The 22114-nt window shown below is 41.9% G+C and overlaps 1 protein-coding gene across 4 annotated transcripts in view; it reads left to right on the top strand.

Moving 5' to 3' along the window:
- The window catches only part of LOC115168970 (agrin), a 404724-nt gene that overhangs the window by 170933 nt on the left and 211677 nt on the right, over nucleotides 1–22114 (top strand). For 2 of the 4 annotated variants that reach the window (XM_029724550.1, XM_029724549.1), the window contains exons 1-2: nucleotides 353–1893; nucleotides 4136–4174. In XM_029724550.1, coding sequence (XP_029580410.1) covers nucleotides 1731–1893; nucleotides 4136–4174 — 202 coding nt within the window. In that variant the 5' untranslated portion in view covers nucleotides 353–1730. Of the gene's footprint in view, nucleotides 1–352; nucleotides 1894–4135; nucleotides 4175–22114 lie in introns of those variants that run through there. The other 2 variants (XM_029724547.1, XM_029724548.1) reach the window with 1 other exon arrangement.

Raw genomic sequence — 22114 nt, 5'->3', positions numbered from 1 at the left:
ACTACCGGCTGCCTGGGGATTGTGTGCGCTGTGAGTACTCTATGAATACGCGGAGCTCCAAGTTGTTGTTTTGGCTGCCAGTGAATGGCCTTGTCCCTCGGAGGAACAACTTGAAGGTGATCGTCAGCAGCAGAATCCAGGACGAGCAACCGGGAGTAGCTTCTGAAAGAGGAACAGACAGGAGGAATGGATGCTTGAGAAAAAGGAGAGAAAAGACCGAGATTGAGCCAGCTTCTCCTCAATGAGCAGCTTCTTCTCAATGAAAAATTTGTGAATAAGCGACTGTTTTTCAGAAAAGGAGAAAACCAAGTGACACTCTCGGACAGAGGGAAGTAACAAGAACCCCCCCCCCCCCCCCACACACAATTTGTTTTTAGATGAATATGCCATTGGGTGGACACGAGGAAAGAAAGAGAAACAGTCTTCAGTGATTCTGTTAATTTCTTATCTGGCATAACAGTCTTTCTCTCTTTTTTTCTCTCTGTTTCTTTGTGTGTTTATTTTTCTTCAGTTAGTGTCGGCTGTGGCTTGTCACTTCTGTATAGCCGGTCTCTGGCGGAACAGCGCTAAGGAGAAGATGACTTGTGCTAAGGGACAGAGAAGGGGGACGTAAATAGTTTCCCTCCCAACTTCCCGCCACTCTCTACTTTTTTTTCTGACCTGCTTTCTCCGGACTCCAGGGGTGGCCCCCAAATGCGAGTGGCAAGGGAGCCATATTGTTTAGAAACAAGGAAAGGGGGTGGTGGAAAAAAATATCCCCCTTCACACTCCTGAGAGCATATGGTTTAGCGAGTGGTGGCCAGCTGCTTACTAGCCACCCGCTAATTACGCTAACGCGACAACAGGGGCAGCTCTGTGCTCGGAGGAGACAGTCGTGCTACTGCTGGCTTTATTTTGGTGCTGACTGGAGCTATACGGAACAATAAGCTTGCGGGCACAAAGAATACAAAGAAGCAGTTGTTGTTTTACTTCGAGCGTTTTGTAAGGAAAAGAAAAGGAGGCTGCTAATGAATGTCTTTACAGCTCCAGAGCCGCCAGAGCTCTAGCCCCAAGGCTCCCAGTTTATCAGCCACAGGAGGCTGAAGGAAGATGCTCCCCGCCAAGTCACCAGGGGCTACTCTTGACGAATGCTGTGGCAGTGCAGTGGTGCCTGGTTCGTTTTGTCTTGAGGGCTGCCGGGAGACCAGTGGGAAGTGGAATTGTTGACCAAGGCGGTGAAGAGATCAAGGAGGCTCCTTACTGTGGAATTACTGTACCTTTTTGAACTTTCAGGTGCACATACGTGTGGTTGGTGCACGCGTACACACACACACTAGTTCACACATACACTTTCATACTGTATGTTTACTCACTCCCCACACATACAATCTGTCGTGGTCCACTTCCAGTGCTTGGATTAAAATGGAGGTAGTGTGGGCAGGTGGGGGGCTGTAGGAGCGGAGGCCCAGACCCGTCTGTCCTCTTCCCACAAATGGATGTTATTAGTTTCCAAAATTAGTTGCCTGGAAACCTCTAAAAGCTTCTGGCCACGTCTTTCTGAAAGCAAATGCAACTCCCTCCCCAACGGCGGATCACAGCTTGAGTCAGAGCTGAATCTACCAGCGATTACCCAGCCTATCATTCTCTCCTCCTCTTCTCTCGTTTCGCGTGTCATTTTTATTCCGTGGTTCTTCTTCTCCCACCCTGTTACTCGTACCTCCCCGTTGGGGGGGGGACCCTGGAAGTGAAGTATGGCCAGCTGCCATTACCCCACGCCGCCCCCGGAGCGGGACCGGATGTACCAACACAAGGTGTCCCTGATGGTGCGATACTTTATGATCCCCTGTAACATATGTCTCATCCTGCTGGCCACCTCCACGCTGGGCTTCGCCGTGCTTCTCTTCCTCAACAACTGTACGTCCATCAATAGTACTACTACACACACACACACACACACACACACACACACACACACACACACACACACACACACACACACACACACACACACACACACACACACACACACACACACACACACACACACACACACACACACACCCTGCTACAGTACAATGTACTCCCTCGGTCCCTCTGTAGCCACCATGTGTTTGTGTGTCTTGGTCAATAGTATGAAGGCTTTACGTGAGTGCATTTGCTTGCCAGATGTATATGTATACTTGGGGGAATGCTGAATGAGTATGCAAGCATGGCTTTTGGTACAAGAAAAGTAATGGGTCAGTAGGATCTTAATTGACATAGACTGTAAAACACCATACAGTGTCTGAAGTCTCTACCTCAAGATATGAAAGACTGGTCCACTTGACCTCTGCCGGTGCTATCTGAAAGGCTGAGGCTGAATGAAGTGTGTGTGTGTGGGGGGATATCTCAGCTGCTAAAAGTCAGCTTTCCTTCAACGCACAGCCCAAGCAGCCTTCCTTTTGAGTCCTTTCTCTCCCCCAAAGCCTTTGGCATTTACTTTGAACTGTGGGATAAAGTAGCCAGATGAAATGACTTTGGACGAGAGAGAAAGCTCTTGGCATGGAGAATGTCCCCACTTGGAGTGGTTATCGGCCTAAATTGAAAATGGCCTGATGGTGAATAAGCTTCTTTCTGTGCTTTGCCTGGTGGCTGGTAGATGAGCAGCAACGTTACCATTAAGCAACACTAGAGTGACCTTTTGGAGAGCGAGTGCGTTTGCGGGTGACATATTGTCTGTAAGTTGGATAATGGGGACTATCTGTCTTCGAAGTTACACTTAATTGGTTTGTGTTTTACCTGAATTACAGTTTTCAGTAAAGTCTTCAAAGCTTTATATCAATGAGTGTTAATTTGGCTCTGTGCAACGGGATTAAAATAGCAACACCCCAGTATCACTGGAGTCCCAATTTGTTTCCTGACACCCACATAGGTGTTCCACCACAGTACCTGACGTATGCATTTTCAGCACTGCTTTATTCAGTGTCATGTGCATTAGACATGCCAGGCTATTTCTGAGTACTAGAATCCTGTGTCAGTTGTGTTGTCTGAGCAAAAGGTTCAAGACTAATCAACACCCAGTCAAATAAAGTTTAACGCTGAAGGCGTTTAAAACTGTCTAGAGTATAATTAAAATAGAATAATGCATTAGATATTGATTAAAGGGGCAGTGCAGTTAAAAGTAATTTCCTGTTTTTTGGTTGATATTTCCATACTATGAGGTCCAAATAACACTCTGAAATTGTGAAAGAGCTGTTTGTAAAAAATGCCTGGAATTTCAACCTGTTCAGGTGTGATGGAATTTTTGGCCCAGATCATGACATCACAATCTGATCTGAATTTTCTAACCAATGATCATTCATTGTTTATTTACATATGTATCCTTCTACTTTTAAATGGATATGCGGAGTCTAGACGATCCTAAACGTCAATCAAGGCTGTGTATGTAAATATGTAATCATTTGTATCGACACCCACACAATCAGACTGAGCATTTCAAAGGAAGGAAATTAAAAATAATATATTTTGAATTATTTTCATGAAATAAATACACACAATTCAATTTCAATTCAGAAAGTACTCCAAATTCCAGTTCAAAATGTTTCTCATTGAAGAAAAGTGTAATTGGAATTTCAGTGTAATTCCTGAATTGACTGGAATTGTAATAGAAATGACCTCAACCCTGGTACTATTTGACTATAACAGTACATAACACAGGCATTATTGCAGCAGGGACATGTATAAGGGAGAAGACAATTAGCTAACTCACCGATTTGGAAAGAAAAACCCTACATGGGGGTGGGATGGGATCCAATCTCTTTTGCTGTGTAGAGGTTGTCCTCATCAACGGATATTTCATTCATCATATGCCTATTTCAGGTATTTCTTTTAAATGTATTCGTGAAAAGGGTAACTAGGATAATAATGAAACAAAACCTGAGTATGTTTCTGCATAAAATACCAATTATTATTGTTCATTCTGGTGAGCTGTATTGGACCTTTCATCACGCAGATACTCTATTAAAACCTGTTCGATAAACCCAAACCAGAGGAGTATCATCTCTGCTTTTTTTTGGAGCAACTCAATTACCGTGGCTCACCCCATGGGAAAGTCCTAGAGTCTTCCCTTAACTAAAAAACCCTTTCTAACTCTCTCTCTCTCTTTTATCTCCTCCAGACAAACCTGTTCACTTCACACCAGCCCAGCCTCCTGACGGTAAGTCCTCTGGGAATTCTCTCACTAACATTACCCTACCTTCACCGGCTGATCACATCGTTTTGGCTCCCCTACCAATAATGACTTCACTTCTCTCTGGCTTTGAAGCGAGCTTCTTCACCTCTCTGAAAGCTGATGCTTTCAGTTTGAACCACCACCACCACCTTAGCATGGGAGACACGTCGCCGCTTCTGGTCTTTGATAACTTCATTTGTCTCTTACCTGCTAGACTAGAGTGTTTCCAGCCTCATGACTTAGTAATACTAGTAGTCCTTCCTTCTTCCCCATTCAGAGCCTCACTCCTCTCCTCCCTTTAGTTGTTGCCAAATGTAGGCCAGGGACACACGGAGGTTCCAGTTGTTCCACTACGCCCAGTCCTGATATACGCCTCGCTTTCCGGCATAATTCCACAGATGGGAATCTCTATGCAGGGCTATTGTTTCAGTTGTTTGCTGGGCGTGCTACGAGAGCCATTCATTTATTGGCAAATGGCGGATCTCCAGACTCTTTAATTGGAGGGAAACAGCTGGTTTCTGGTTCGGTCATGAATATTTAGGGTGGCAGGTAGCCTAGCAGTTAAGTGCATTGGGCCGGTAACCAAAAGGTTGCTGGTTCAAGTCCCCGAGCCGACTAGGTGATAAATCTGTCTGTGCCATTGAGCAAGGCACTTAACCATAATTGCTCCTGTTAGTTGCTCTGGATAAGTGATGTAAATGCAACAAACTCTTGAAACACTGTTTGGTAGTCCCTGGATTTCTGACAGACATACAGACCAGTGGACTCCTGGTAGTGCTGAGATGTGTAGCTTTACACACAGTGTAGGGGCTACAACCCAAAGGTTGGCTAATGATCCGAGCCTTTATCTACAGAAGCTGTGAATAAAAGCATAGCTGGGGGCTAGACAAATCTGTCCAATAATTGCTCAATCACTAGCTTCATAGGTTGGCCATTGGCAAAAGCTGTTTGTGAGAAAGGGAGCTGTTGTGTTAAAATGTATCAATTTATAGCGGCTTTAGACAACAGATGTGATTGTCTCGCTGAGCCATGACAATTACTTTTGTCGATGTGAAATAGTGTCCGCGGTACACGGCTGCAGAGTAATTGAGCTTGATTGAAGCGTTTCTCAACTTCGCCTCACCTTAATTCCTGGTGAGACGAGAGAGGTGTCTCCGGTTTAATTTTTCGGCTCACTCAATCAAAGCGAGATGCTCCAAAGGTCCAGTCACGCAGCATCATGAACCGCCGCAGATATTTGTTTACTTTTTAATGACACACGACATGGCTTCGACAAGTGATTTTGCTCTCGAGGAGAAGAGCTTTCGTGTCACCGAGCCAAGTTAAGTATGTGCGGGTCAGAAACTGAGGGCAGTCAAGTGAGGCAATACATCTTTCCCCCTCCCTCTGCATTTTCCCTCAGAAAACGATGGCTCTTATCGATCGCCGCCGCGCTCATATGGAAGTTTTGGCTTGTCTGAAGGGCGCAGTTTGTTTCTGCACTAGTCAAGCGTTTAAAAGGCTCTGCTGCCAGCCTTAATTACATTTCCAATAGTTGTGTAGGCTCTCAGTCAGCGGCAAAGAGTTGTTTTTATGGAAACATAAAGGAGAAGCAGTAGCCGTCTGCGGTCTTCAGTTGGCTCTGAGGGACACAGTGTCTGCGGGTCATTTAGTTTCTGGTGAGAATAGTGGGCCAATTAGAGATGGCCCTAATACACTAGCCACTCTCACATTACTTGCTGAATGTTGTCCTGTGGGGACATGGTGGTAGATGCTCCAGTTCCAATGCTTGTATGTAGCTCCACCATTAGTCAAATCTGTTCTACAGAAGGGGGCCATTCCATTGAACTTGTCCTCAGTTCCAAGGTCACACTCCCATATACTTAATTAACCAAAATCAGAGAGAAGATATTAAAGAATTTTTTCAAATATCCTCTTCGTTTCTGAACTTGTTATTATGCAGACGATTTCTCCTAGTTAGTGAGGAGAGATGGAGAGGTGTTTTTTTATTGGTAGATCAGAACTAGAACGCCTATAGATTGCCACTGAGGTTGTGCTGTCTTTGCATCAGAAGTCGAGAGCAGTTGCACAGTATTTGTGGTGCACACCACCTTCAGTTAGACGGCAGAACCTACCCAGTAAATGAGTGCTAATCACCAGCCGAAAAGTGAGTCACAAAGCACCCTTTAATTAGTCTCTCTCTGCTGCAGCTCAAAGCGCCATTTTTTGCACTCAGTACACAATAATTACTGCCTGTCGTCTCCAGATAATAATAAGACAGTTGTGACAGAGATTTACCCAGCCACAGAGAGCAAAGTCTCAGTCCGTCGCTCGAGGTAGAACGACACGGGTTGGACTCTGGTCCGATTGCTATAATGGCTATTATATGGTATTAATATGATTATTATATTTGATATTATGGCTTTCAAGCCAGTGACTCAAGCACCAGTTGGTCTTGTCCTGGCATTTGTCTTGCCACCTCTTGTCAGTCAGATTTAAGTAGAGTCAATGTACTCTCAAGTGAAGTGATGACCAACTGGTGACAGAGAGGTCTACTCTCCCTCAAAAAAATGTTATCTGGGGGAAATTGGGCCACAAAGACAAAAACAAGAAAACCAAATGGGAAACCTGAGCTACCTACAGTCAGGATTCATCTAGCTAGCTGTCTCCCACACACCTCTCCTGGCAGTAATGAATACACCAGCTGTGAATCCTTCAATTTGGCGTTTGTCACCAAGAGTGTCCTCTGGAGGATACTCTGTACCAGCAGACATGGATGTTTGAATTGAAAAGTGATTTGATCGAGGACTGAGAGGGTTTCTGCAACGAAGGGGAAGGTGATTGTAGGCTTACTTACCCTCATCCCAGAACACTTCTGCCTCTCAAAAGATGTGACAAAACTTTCTCTGTAGCAGTTTTGAAAGATTCCCATCCCCTCCCCTCTCTCCACAAACTCCACTTCGATGAAAAACTGAGGAGAAAAAAACTGTTGAAGCTTTCCCTGTGTTCTTGACAGTACGCCTCACTCAGAGAGGCATAGAGGCAGAATTTATTATTACAGTTGCCTATTTTACAAAAATCTTCTTGTGTCATAGATTTATCACAAAAGAGGCCACACATCAACCTCATCTTTTGGGGGTGGGATACTGAGGATGGGGTCATATCAAGATATCAAAGGTAGAAGGACTGTAAACGCTCCTCTATACCCCAGATTATCAGTGAGAAACGAGATTGGCTTGTCATTCCTAGCCCTCGACGAGAACCATCAGCAGGTTTTTTGCCTTGACGTTATCAGGGCAAAGTTTGTTGCCCTCCAAAAGTATACAGACGCATCCACCCAAAACTGCCCTCTGTACCTCTCTTCCCCGGAAAGTCTGTCTCTCTTATGTACTTCTGTAGAGTCAGCAGACGCTTGCATAAGCATCTTTCCGTACACACGCAGCGCTCGACTGGAAGCGATTTTCGGCAACCAGGAGGAACAAATCAGGCGAGTTTTGACATCTCCCCCCGTCATCAGCCATCAGACTCTCTGACAAGGCTCCCACTCAGCCTCACTGAGCAGAGGTGTGATGCGCCTCCGAGTATTGATTTGCGCTCTGAGAAAGGAGAGACAGAAAAAACAGAAAAATATGTGGGTCAAAAGGAACATGCCTAGACTGGCAGGGATTCACCGCTGAGCCGATTTGTTCCTGATTCCTTGGCCAACAGTAATTGTTGATACTGGCAGACAGGGTATTTTGACATGCCCAGACATGTCGGCCCGATCAAACTTGCCTTGCCCTCGCGAAACCACCACGAACAGCCAGTGTATGGAGGTGTTGTAGCATGTCAGAGAGTGGGTAGATCAACTCCTGACAATGATGGGGTTGGATTTCTGGACAACAGACATCTAGCCTATCCCTGTCATACCTGAAGTCTGAAATACAGTCAGGTTCATAATTGTTGGCACCCTTGATAAGATGAGCAAAAAATACTGAGCTATATTTTCAAAGAAATGGGAAAATTGTATTATTTTATTATTTTATCCTTATACAGAGAAAGAGATTTTCAGTGGTATAAAGTACTACTTAAGTAGTTTTTGGGGTATCTGTACTTTACTATTTATATTTTTGGCAACTTTTACTTTAACTTCAATACATTCCTTAAGAAAATAATATACTTTTTACTCCATACATTTTCCCTGACACCCAAAAGTACTCGTTACATTTTAACAGGAAAATGGTCCAATTCACACACTTATCAAGAGAACATCCCTGGTCATCCCTACTGCCTATGATCTGGTGGACTCACTAAACTATGTCTGAGTGTTGGAGTGCTCCCCTGGCTATCCGTCAATTTAAAAATAAAATACAATTATGCTGTCTGGTTTGCTTAATATAAGGAACTTGAAATTATTTATACTTTTACTTTTAATACCTAAGTACATTTTAGCAAATCCATTTACTTTTGATACTTAAGTATATTTAAAACCAAATACTTTGACTTTTACTCAAGTAGTATTTTACTGGTGACTTCACTTTTACTTGAGTAATTTTCTATTAATGTATCTTTACTTTTACTTAGTATGACAATTGAGTACTTTTTCCACTACTGGAGATTTTGTTGAACAAGTAATAAAAAAATCAAAATTATTAGCACCCCTATTTTCAATAATATAGTACCCTCCCCTTGCAAGGATAACAACACTGAGCCTTTTTCAAAAAGGTTTTATGAAATTGGAGAACACGTTGGGAGGGATCTTAGACCATTCCTCCATACAAAATCCTTCCAGATCCTTGATATACTTAGTCTGCTCTTATGGACTGCCCTCTTCTATTCAAACCACGGGTATTCAATAGGGTCCAGAGACTGAGATGGCCATTGCAAAATGTAGATTTTGTGCTCAATTAGGTTGGGGTTATTGTGTTGCTGGAAGATCCACTTGCGGCCAAGTGTCAGCCTCCTGGCAGAGGAAACCAGGTTTCTGACAAAAATGTCCTAGTAGCCTACTTGGTAAAGTTCATGGTTCAATTAACCTTAACAAGGGCCCAAGGACCAGTGAACGTAAAATAGCCCCATAACATCAAAGATCCACCACCATATTTTACAGTAGGTATGAATGGAGTACCTATTTCAGGTACTCCCGGCAGTGCTATCTATGGTCAGATGAAATGAAAATAGAGCTCTTTGGCCAGGAGGCTGACACTTGGCAGCAGTGTTCCAGCAAGACAATAACCTAGGGATGCAACGATTCACAAATACTCATCGGTGCAGGTTCAAATGTTTAAGATATGAGTGCATCAGTCTGTGGGAGCCCAAACCAATCCAAATTAAGAATGCATTGGTCAGAAAACTGATTCAAACCTTATTAATCGGTTCACTAATGTTGTTTTACTCATTGTATTATTTCTGAAAATAACTCTTATCTGTTGACTGAATGAATGGGTCCTCTCCTTCAGTTCAGTAGTATATCAAACCTTTATGCATGTAACTGCCTATGACTGTCGGATAACTGTGTGCAAGACACAGATGCTCCTGCCAACGAGAGGTAGGCTTATCCCTGGTCTTGTAATATGCAATTCATCTGGCACCTTCAGCATTCAGATGCTTGTAAAATGGCTTTCATCATTTCAAATCATAGGTGGTCACTGAACTAATAAATCCTATGTAATTTCCTGGTCATTGTTACTAAATGCACTGTAGAAAATTGTTTTACCAGAGTTGTGTAGCCTACTAGAGTGGACCCAACTCGTATCCAACTGCTGATTGGGGTTTTCAATCATTCAGATTTTATTTAGATTGTTCAGGTTCACCATAACACATAGTTTTGGTAGTTTTGCTTTAAACAGTTAGTGTATTTGGTCATTTTTACATGAACAGGGTAATTTCATAAAGGACAACAATCAATTCGCATTCATTGCTCGGAGCAGTAGAAGCTCTCTGTCAAATTCCAAATGGTCTAAACCATTTGCTTTCGAGACGGGTAAAATCCAAAACTGCATTATATTAATTGGCTAAATGCCGTGCTAGTTTCTAGACATAAATATTGACATAATACTAGCTCAAAACATTTTCAATCTGCAAAAACTAAATCAGTGGGTGATGATTAGTTCAGATAAGAAGTGGGAGGACAAAAACCATACATTTCCCCCAGCCCTAATCTGATAGTGAGGTGGTAGATGCTCAGTCGGCCCAAGGGCTCAGCTCAGGTGCCGAATCATTTCAAACCAAAAAATATCGTTACTGTATTGTATCGGAGCCCATGCATCTAGACGCGTATCGAATCATTAATGAAAGGAGAGATGCACATCCCTACAACAGCTCCAAGCACTAATCAAAATCCACAAAGAAATGGTTGACCACAAAATCAATTTTTTTCAGTCTACAGACTTCATCCCCATTGAAAACATATGGTTTGAGTTGAAGAGGGTATAATAATAATAAGTACCATAAGAGCAGACGAAGGATATCGAGGATCTGGGAAAATTATTTATATAGGAATGGTCTAAAATCCCTCTCAACGTGTTCTCCAATCGCATAAAACATTTTACAAAAAGGCTCAGTGTCGTATCCTCGCAAGTTGAGGAGGTACTGAAAGGTATTGAAAACAGTGGTGTCAATAACTGAGCCCTATTTTTATTACTTAAACAAAATATCTTTCTCTGAGCAATTGTATTAGTATAAAATAATATTGAGCAGACAATATATACTAAATAGAAATATAAACGCAACAAGTAACAATTTCAAAGATTTTACGGAGTTACAGTTCATATGAGTGTCATGTTCTTCAAAAGGACGGGACCAAAGCGCAGCGTGCGTATAGTTCCACATATTTATTTCAAAGTGAAACTTAACAAAACAACAAAGACCAAAATGAACGTGCCGTTCATAGCACACAATGCACTAAACAAAACAATATCCCACCAAACACAGGTGGAAAAAAGGCTACCTAAATATGATCCCCAATTAGAGGCAACGATTACCAGCTGCCTCTAATTGGAACCATACAACTCACCAACATAGAAATACAATGACTAGAACACCCCCCTAGTCACGCTCTGACCTAAACACCATAGAAAACCAAGGGCTCTCTATGGTCAGGGCGTGACAATGAGGAAATCAGTCAATTGAAATCAATTCATTAGGCCCTGATCTATGGATTTCACATGACTGGGAATATTCAGACCTCTTGACTTTTTCCACATTTTGTTAGGCTACAATGTTTTTTTATCCTTAATCAATCTACACACAATACCGCATAATGACAAAGCAAAAACAGGTTTTTAGAAATGTTTGCTAATTTATTACAAATAAAAAATGATAATTACATTAGTATTCAGACCCTTTACTCACTACTTTGTTGAAGCACCTTTGGTAGCTATTACAGCCTTGAGTCTTCTAGGGTATGATGCTACAAGTTTGGCACACCTGTATTTTGAGGAGTTTCTCACATTCTCCACTGTAGATCCGCTCAAGCTCTGTCAGGTTGGATTGGGAGCGTTGCTGCACAGCTATTTTCAGGTCTCTCCAGTAGATGTTTGATCGGATTCAATTCTGGGCTCTGGCTGGGCCACTCAAGGACATTCAAAGTCTTTTCCCGAAGCCACTCCTGCATTGTCTTGGCTGTGTGCTTAGGGTCGGGGTCCTGTTGGTAGGTGAACCTTCGCCCCAGTCTGAGGTCCTGAGAGCTCTGGAGCAGGTTTTCATCAAGGATCTCTCTGTACTTTGCTCCGTTCATCTTTGCTGACTAGTATCCCAGTCCCAGAAAAACATCTCCACAGCATGATGCTGCCACCACCATGCTTCACTGTAGGGATGGTGCTAGGTTTCCTCCAGACGTGACGCTTGGCAAACAGGCCAAAGAGTTCAATCTTGGTTTCATCAGACCAGAGTATCTTGTTTCTCATGGTCTGAGAGTCTTTGGCACCTAAAGACTCAGACCATTTTGGCAAACTCCAAGTGGGCTGTCATGTCCTTTTACTGAGGAGTGGCTTCCGTCTGGTCACTCTACCATAAAGGCCTGATTGGTGGAGTGCTGCAGAGGTGGTTGTCCTTCTGGAAGGTTCTCTGATCTCCACAGAGGAACTCTGGAGCTCTGTCAGAGTGACCATCAGGTTCTTGGTCACCTCCCTGAACAAGGCCCTTCTCCCCTGATTGCTCAGTTTGGCCGGGCGGCCAGCTCTAGGAATAGTCTTAGTGGTTCCAAACTTCTTCCATTTAAGAATGATGGAGGCCACTGTGTTCTTGGAGACTTTCAATGCTGCAGAAATGTTTTGGTACCCTTCCCCAGATCTGTGCCTCGACACAATCCTGTCTCGGAGCTCAACGGACAATTCCTTCGACCTCATGGCTTGGTTTTAGCTCTGACATGCACTGTCAACTGTGGGACCTTATATAGACAGGTGTGTATCTTTCCAAATCATGTCCAATCATTGGACTCAAGTTGTAGAAACATCTCAAGGATGATCAATGGAAACAGAATGCACCTGAGCTCAATTTCGAGTCTCATAGCAAAGGGTCTGAATAGTTATGTAAATAAGGTATTTCTGTTTTTTTTTTTTTTTTCATTTTGCAAAACATCCAAAAAAACTGTTTTCACTTTGTCATTATGGGGTATTGTGTGTAGATTGCTGAAGATTTTATTTAATCCATTTCAGAATAATGCTGCAACATAACAAAATGTGGAAAAAGTAAAGGGGTCTGAATACTTTCCGAAGGCACTGTATGTCCATCAGGATTTCTTAGGTTTCCTTTCCTAGGATATAGGGGCTTGCCAGATAGTGACACTAAATTGAGTCAGTGTAGCCTACGGAATTGCTTTGGGGACAGAGCCGTTTATTTGGCTCCCCAATTTGCATTTGTAGATTATCTGCAGATAAATTATGGAAACATTTGATGAAGATGGTGAATCATCACCGCAGGAACAATAACTAGTGGAGAGTCTCATTCTGGTCCAAATATGATAATTAGGGCCCTCACGGAATCCAGGCATTAAAACTGAATTTGACCATTTTCAAAAATGTATTGACCTTAGTTAGGGAATCAACTAAATGTATAAAAACATGTATTAATTAGCCAAAGTGTATCATAAGACATGAACACAATGCATCAATGATTTGTATCTCCTGCAACTTTCTGAAGAGGCAATGAAAATGCCCCTATCTGTGTGTGTGGTGTGCTTGTCTATCACTTTGTGTAGCCGTTAGCGATGATGCTAATGAAAACAGTCTTCTGGTAAATGGAAAGGCTTTCCCAAAAACCTTCTCAATTAAATGTTATCCACAAAGTAGCCTATGCTTACCCGGAAGAAAGATTATTTTAATCTATCCAGTGGGTAATTGTTTTGCAAACTATAGCATCACATGTGCACTACAAAACCACTGTTAAACAACAGCCGCTTGCAAGGTACACACTTGAATTAAAGAGTAACTACACCCAAAAATAAATAGTTCTCCGATTTTTTTCCAGACCTCAAAAGTGGTTTCCTGATGTGGTTAAAGCATTGTTGTGGACTTACAACATCCAAATGTGTTGGGGGTTTTTTCTATAAAAAAATGTGATTTTGAGAGCAAAGACCTACAAAAACGGTGAAGAACCGTAACAAGGCTAAAGAAAACGATGAAAACAGAATTTGGGAAAGAACAGAACGGAATCAGGCAAAAAATAGACCACATTTTATAAGGCCCTACCTAATGATATTGTTTTATGAATTAAGCTCATGTAAAATCATAAAGATATGCTGTACTTAGTTCCTTCAGAAAGTATTCACACCCCTTGACTTTTTCCATATTTTGTTGTTACAAAGTGGGATTTTATGTCAACGATCTACACAAAATACTGTCAAAGTAGAAGAAAAATTCTAGCATTTGTAAAAAAAAATATATATATATATGAAAAATAAAACACTAATAATAGTTAGTGATTAGATAAATTGATTAGATAAATATGCAACCCCTGAGTCAATACGTGTCGGAATCAAATTTGACAGCGATTACGGCTATGAGTCTTTCTGGGTAAGTCTCTAAGAGCTTTGCACACCTGGATTGTACAATATTTGCACATTGTTCTTTTCAAAATTCTTCAAGCTCTGTCAAATTGGTTGTTGATAATTGCTAGACAGCCATTTTCAAGTCTTGCCATAGATTTTAAAGCTGATTTATGTCAAAACTGTAACTAATGACAAAACCGTAACTAGGCCACTCAGGAACATTCAGTGTCGTTTTTGTCCTGCTGAAAGGTGAATTTGTCTCCCAGTGTCTGCTGGGAAGAAGACTGAACCAGGTTTTCCTCTGTGCGTTGCTGTATTCCATTTGTTTTTATTTTTAAAAACTCCCTAGTCCTTGCAGATGACAAGCATACCCATAACATGATGCAGCCACCACCATGCTTGAAAATATGAAGCGTGGTACTCGGTGATGTTGTGTTGGATTTGCCCCAAACATAATGCTTTGTATTCAGGACATAAAGTGAATTTCTTTGCCACATTTTTTGCAGTATTACTTTAGTGCCTTATTGCAAACAGGATGCATGTTTTGGAATATTTTAATTCTGTACAGGCTTCCTTCTTTTCACTCTGCCATTTAGGTTAGTATTGTAGAGTAACTACAATGTTGATGATCCATCCTCAGTTTTCTCCTATCACAGCCATTAAACTCTGTAACTGTTTCAAAGTCACCATTGGCCTCATGTTGAAATTCCTGTGCATTTTACTTCCTCTCCGGCAACAGAGGTAGGAAGGACGCCTGAATCTTTGTGGTGACTGGGTGTATTGATACACCATGCAAAGTGTAATTAATAACTTCACCATGCTCAAAGGGATATTCAATGACTTTTTAAAAACTTTTTTTTACCCAGCTACCAATAGGTGCATTCTTTGCAAGGCGTTGGAAAACCTCCCTGGTCTTTGTGGTTGAATCTGTGTTTGAAATGCACTGCTCCACTGAGGGACCTTACAGTAATTGAACGTGTGGAGTACAGAGATCGTCTTTCAAAAAACATTTTAAACACCATGCAACTTATTATGTGCATTGTTTAAACACATTTTTCCTCCTGAACTTATTTAGGCGTACCATAAGAAAGGGGTTGAGTGTTATTGACTCAAGACATTTCAGCTTTTCATTTATAATTACTTTGTAAACATTTCAAAAAATATAATTCCACTTTGACATTATGGGGTATTGTGTGTAGGCCCGTGACACAAATGTAAATGTTATCAATTTAAAATGAAACCTGTAACACAACAAACTGTGGAAAAAGTCAAGTGTTATGAATACTTTCCGAGGCACTGTTAGGCTGCTGACATAACCCTTTTTTTTCAAGATAATATAAGGTATTTACTTAATTTTTCTGTTTGAATAAAATAGATAATTTGAAGAACAAAAATCATTGTGTCAATTCATATCTTGCAGGAAAACTCTAAATAAGACTTTAATCTCAAGACAAGCCAAGTGTAATGTTCTCTTACATAGAAAATAGTCCCGATCATATAGACGTAGACCTAGACTAGTGGTTCCCAGCTCCGGTCCTTGAGTACCCCCAACGGCAAACTTTTTTGTTGCAGCCCCACGCAAACATATAGTACCTGACTCAACTCATTGAGGGTGTGATGTTTAGTTGACAAATTGAATCAGGTGTGCTTGTCCAGGGATACATTTAAACTGTGTACTGTTGGGGGTACTCCAGGATCGGGGTTGGGAACCACTGACCCATTTTCAGTCATTTACAATTCTAAAGTCATGTCTTTCTACACAATACCACAACAAATGTTTCCAATCTGGGAGGTAAACTCTATAAAATATTCAACAATTTCCTGTGTAGTTCGGATGGAATCAAGGCAATATAATGTACCAGAGGCCAGCAAAATAGAGCTCCTTCTGCAAAATATTTTGAACCCTGGGAGGCAAAACCCCTCTGGCCTGGGGTTGCCTGGCTGGCTACTTTTTCTATTTGGGTGGCTACTTGGGGTAAAAACTGTAGTCTGTTGGAGTAGTAATAGAGTGTGTGTACAGTATGTGGGGCCCTATAAAATCTGCGATACATAGAACGCGGACGGATTCACAGAATCCAGACAATAAAATGGAATTCAACAATATTTCTAAATGTGCTGAACTTCGTAGGGAATCATCTAAATGTATTGAAAATGTATGAATTTGCCTAAGTTTGTCATACTTTCTGAAGAGGCAAAGAGATTCCCCCTGTGCAGTGGAATTTAAGGGTAATTACACTCAAAAATCAAACCCTTGTACCTAACAACATCCAAGCAATGCTACCTTGTCAGGTTCTCTGTCAGTATTAACCGATATTACCTAGGTCCGGGACAATACCAGTATTGGAATATTTTTTCCATGCCAAAAATGGAAACACGAAGCACACCAAACTCTTTTGTCCTTTCAAAACCAGCTGTATGTAATATTGTGTGCTATAGCTTGGGAAATACATAAATGTGACTCTGGATGACAACATAATGATGTTTGTTTCCAACATTTGGGCTGTTTTCCTAAAGAAGTTAAATCCGCTTCTTGTTTTGTTTCCTTGCCACAATACCAATGAGTATTGTGTTACTGGTATCGTCCCGGCCTTAATATTAGTTAGCTGTAGCCACTAGCACAAGATTTCTGGTATTAACTACATCTACAGTAACCAAGACATATTTTCAGACCACACATAGAGACAGGAACACGCATTCAGACAGACATCCGGCACACATGCAATGCTAATGTTTAATATAAGTGTAAGTACTGTACTTCTTCGATACTACAAAATCAAGAATGGCTCAGTACTAGAATCTTGTTATTTCTGGTTCTTCTATCAAATGTCTCATGTTTGGAAATCAACTAAATGTATTGAACTTATTAGAAAATTAATTTATTTGCCCAAGTTTAGCCTAGCATAAGACATGAACAGCATGCATCAGTGATTCGCAACTTTCCGAAAAGGCAACGGCACTGGAATGCCCCTGTCTGTGTGTATGGTGTGCGTATCTCTATCACTAATGATAACCGTCTTTCTGTAGATGGAAAGGCTTTTCCAAAAACCTTCTTAATTAAAAGTTAACTATAAAGTAGCCTACGCCTACCTGGCAGAATCATGATTATTTGCATCAATCCAGTGGCCATTTTGTTTTGCAAACTCCATCACGTGCACTACAGAAACACTGCTAAGCAAACAGTGCTAATTGCACGTCCACTTAAATTAACACTAATTAGATTTTTCCCAGACCTCAAAAGTGGTCGCCTGATGTGGTTTAAAGATGTAATCCTCAGTAGGGGGAAACGGCACAACTGGCAGCCCCACTAACGTTGTTAATGTTTTTGTTGCTGAGCTGGGGGAGCGCCACGCAGCATGGTAAACAATATTGCAGTACATATTGTGCTCATCTAATCGCGTGTGTAATGATGTTTGAGGGGAAATAAGTGTTCATTGTTTGCAGTAACTTCTTTGTTGTTGCAAAATTAAGGATTCCAGCTTTAAGCGTTGTTGTGGAGTTATTTTTCTATTTAAAAGTGTGATTTTGAAAGCAAAAAAAATAAACACACACAATTTTGTCCTCCACGCTTTCTTGTATTTGCAGTTTAACTTTGGTATCGTTTAAAGTTTTGTTATAGAGCATCGCCATACTAAACCTTGAATAGGTATCAAAGTTAAAATTCTGGTATCGTGACAACACTAAACGTAAGCTCATGTTGCAATAGGCTCTACAACATACACACATAGAGAGAATGCTGAAGAACAAGGCCTCTGGTGTACGGGGGTCTTGTTACACACATACACACCCATCCCACACGTGCGGTGTATTATATTAACCATGAGGAATCCCTTGGTGTCTTGACAGGAGTGATCACTTCCAGCTGTCTCTCTGAGCTCAATCTGCTCTCTCCAAGCATATCTTAGCCTCGTCAGGAACCAGGCTTCCCTAATCCCTGCCTTGCTTGGGCGGAGCTACAACAGTGCATGAGGACCGCCGGGAAATCAGCTATTTAAAACCCATAAAAATATGGTCATGTATGCCATGTCTATGGTGACGTTAATTTGCAGACTGTCGGCCACACTTGATACACTAAACTTTTACCATAGCCTGTTGGTAGACACGCAGACCATTCTTGCCAATCGGCTAATACTAAATTCTCCAGACCTCCAAAGGAGTGGCGTGACAACAACGTAATGTGGAGGTATGGCTACGCGAGACTAAGCACGTCTCAACAGACACACGTATATACGTATGTACGCACGCACGCACACACGCACACACAAACACACACACACACACACACAGCCACGGACCCTGGAGTCACTCTGACACTGACGACCCACTGATTGTTTATGTGTGTGTTTGTATGTATGTATGTATGTATGTATGTATGTATGTATGTATGTATGTATGTATGTATGTATGTATGTATGTATGTATGTATGTATGTATGTATGTATGTATGTATGTATGTATGTATGTATGTATGTATGTATGTATGTATGTATGTATGTATGTATGTGTATTTGTGTGTGGAAAGTGAGGCAACACAAGTTTAATTCCTGTCAATTAGTCATGGCTGAACTACCTGGCCCCCTGAGGTGCACTGGGGGAGGGCAGGACAAACAGTGTGTCTGCAGGTCCTGAAATAACGAGCTGACCTGAGGGAGGCCTCCCAGCCGCTGTGTGTGTGTGCACATTTTTCTGTATGTACGTGTGTGTGTGTGTGTGTGTGTGTGTGTGTGTGTGTGTGTGTGTGTGTGTGTGTGTGTGTGTGTGTGTGTGTGTGTGTGTGCACGTTTTTGTGTGTGTGTGTGTGTGTGTGTGTGTGTGTGCGCTTGTGTGTTTTCTCGGATGCGTGTTTGCTCATATGTATGAGTGTGTGTTTGAGAGTGAAAGGGGGAGAGGGAGTGAGAGAAGCGAGATCAAAAATTGACAGTATAATATATTTACATGACTGGAAAAATAGTCAATGAGTACCGTTAACATCTTCCTTTATTTCACTGAGGAGCAGGCTCCTTATAAAGTGAAGGGTGTCGGACATCCTCCATCATACCGGCTCTTGTCAGTCAGAAACAGTTATGACATACACTAAATATACAAAAGTATGTGGACACCCCTTCAAATTACTGGATTCAGCTATTTCAGCCACACCCATTACTGACAGGAGTATAAAATCAAGCACACAGCCATGCAATCTCATAGACAAACATTGGCAGTAGAAGGCATACTGAAGAGCTCAACTAAATGTATTGAAAATGTATGACTTTTCCAAAGTTTGTCATATGAATCACTGATGACTTTCAACGTAGTACCGTCTTAGGATGCCACGTTTCCAACAATTCAATTCATCAAATTTCTCCCCTGCTAGAGCTGCCCTTGTCTACTGTAAGTGCTCTTATTGTGAAGTGGAAACATTTAGGAGAAAAAACTGGCTCAGCCGCGAAGTGTTAGGCCACACAAGCTCAAAGGATGGGACCACCGAGTGCTGAAGCGCGTAGCGCGTAAAAATTGTCTGTCCTTGGTTGCAACACTCACTACTGTATTCCAAACGGAATCTGGAAGCAACATCAGCACAATAACTGTTTTCCATAGCCGAGCAACAGCACACAAGCCGAAGATCACCATGCACAATGCCAAGCATCGGCTTGAGTAGTGTAAAGCTCGCCGCCATTGGACTCTGGAGCAGTGGAAACGCGTCTGGCAGTCCGACGGACGAATCTGGGTTTGGCGGATACCATGAGAACGCTACCTGCCCCAATGCATAGTGCCAACTGTAAAGTTTGGTGGGGGAAGAATAATGGTCTGGGGCTGTTTTTCATGGTTCGGGCTAGGCCCCTTAGTTCCAGTGAAGGGAAATCTTAATGCAACAGCATACAATGACATTCTAGATGATTCTGTGCTTCCAACTTTGTTTGGGAAGGCCCTTTCCTGTTTCAACATGGCAATGCTTCCGTGCAGAAAGCGAGGTCCATAAAGAAATTGTTTGTCGAGATTGGTGTGGAAGAACTTGGCCTGCACAGAGCCCTGACCTCAACCCCATCGGACACCTTTGGGATGAATTGGAACGCCGACTGCGAGCCAGGCCTAATCGCCCAACATCAGTGCCTGACCTCACTAATGCTTTTGTGGCTGAATGGAAGCAAGTCCCCGCAGCAATGTTCTCAGGTGATAAGCACAAAACAGAATACAACTACACACAATCCACAATAAAAACAAACCCCTAATTATAGGACCTTCAATCAGAAGCAACGAGGAGCCGCTGCTTACAATTGAAGGTCAAGAACAAAACTGCACATAGAAGCAGAGTGACTAGAATAAACATAGAAAATGCCCTAACATAGAACATATACCAAAACTCGAGACCACTCTAATCAAACACCCCTTGTCTATACACATAGACTAACAATCCCTGAAACATATAAACAAAATACTCCCTGCCAGGTCCTGACCATACTAAACACTAACAAATAACACCTTTACTGGTCAGAACGTGACATTCACATACTTTTGGTCATGTGGTGTACTTCCATATTCGCAGTACAATTGTGTCTATATTCACATGCCGGTGATCCAGTACTGAAATTGAAATTCCCCTCAACCCCTCGCTCGGCTGCTCCCCTTCCCTCTCACACTTCCCTTTTAATCTTCACATCTCTCCATCCCCCTCTCCTCCACCCCTCCCTTTCTCATCATCTCCTATTCTCTACTGTGGCCCTCAGGGCTTGTCTGCCCTGGGCAGGGTTTAAAGGCCCAATGCAGCCGTTTTTAATCTCAATATCAAATAATTTCTGGGTAACAATTAAGTACCTTACTGTTATTTTTAACAAATTAAATGGTGGTCAAAAATAAACAATAGTAGGTTCTTAACAATGAGCAATTTTTCAAGAAATAATTTAGCTAGGGCTGTCTGGGAGTGATCTGAGTGAGGGATTAGTTGGACGCGCGTAATGGGAGGGATATGTAACCCGAACTAGCTGTTATTGGCAGAGAACTCTCTTTATTGATCTATTAACTTATTCCGCCTGGTGATGTCGCCAGGCAGGCCAAAACTTCTCTTTACAAATGTTTCATTATCATTTCAAAAAATGTCACTATTATTCCAACCTCATAGTGTGGAAATGTATATAAAACACAGGAAAATCACTTTTTGGACTGCACTGGGCCTTTTTAAAATGACGGTTTCACCATAGGCAGATAGAGTTGTTGGGGGGGGGGGGAATGGGGCTGGATTCTAGTGCTAGTGCCTCTTATACACTGGATAAAAGGGATCTTCCCTCACTCCTCTCCTCTGTTTTCTTTTAGATTATTTTATTTTTATTTCCTCCTCTTGTGCCATAGATAAGTGTAGATACACTTGATACAGTGCTTACAAACTGCTTGGCAACAGTGTTCTGCAAAATGTCAAACCAACTGAGAGCAGTGAATAGTTAATCTAATCTGTGGCTATGGGAGTCAATATTACCATTGTGTTTGAATCTTGTAGACAAGGCTATGGCCTGACTGCTAATATTTCCTAATATTTTGTTGGTTTCAACTTGTGTGACAGTTTAGGACGACAAACTCAAACATCTGAAGCAGGGACATTTTGCCGTTTCTCCTATTCCAAGTGCTTCATGCTTTTTCAGTTGAGTAATTGTGCCGTCATTATGCAAATGTTGCACGTAGTCGTCAACTGGTTAATTGCTGTCAGCGTTGTTGTGCCGTCTCAATCATCTCTCGTCGATTTACACCTGATTTACTTCATACGCTTGTCAAAGCATATCATGATTTGACTGTTTTGACTCTTCCCACAATAGCAGGCTCAAGTCTATTAAGCGTACACTACTACTCTATTGTATTTCTAGACGATATCGTCCTCTCAAACCCATTTCAGCTCTCAAGCTGTTTCAAATGCCATGGAGGCTCCAGCACAGCTCTGACGCAAAGCTTTGTCTTTGAAAGCCCGGAGGTCAATTGCCACAAGAAAGCAAGAGCTAAAAGCAGGGGGAAAATGGCAT

Source organism: Salmo trutta, chromosome 30 (assembly GCF_901001165.1).
Source record: "Salmo trutta chromosome 30, fSalTru1.1, whole genome shotgun sequence".
Classification (NCBI taxonomy): Eukaryota; Metazoa; Chordata; class Actinopteri; order Salmoniformes; family Salmonidae; genus Salmo; species Salmo trutta.
The sequence above is the reverse complement of the archived record's forward strand: the minus strand, read 5'-3'. Positions and strand labels throughout refer to the sequence as shown.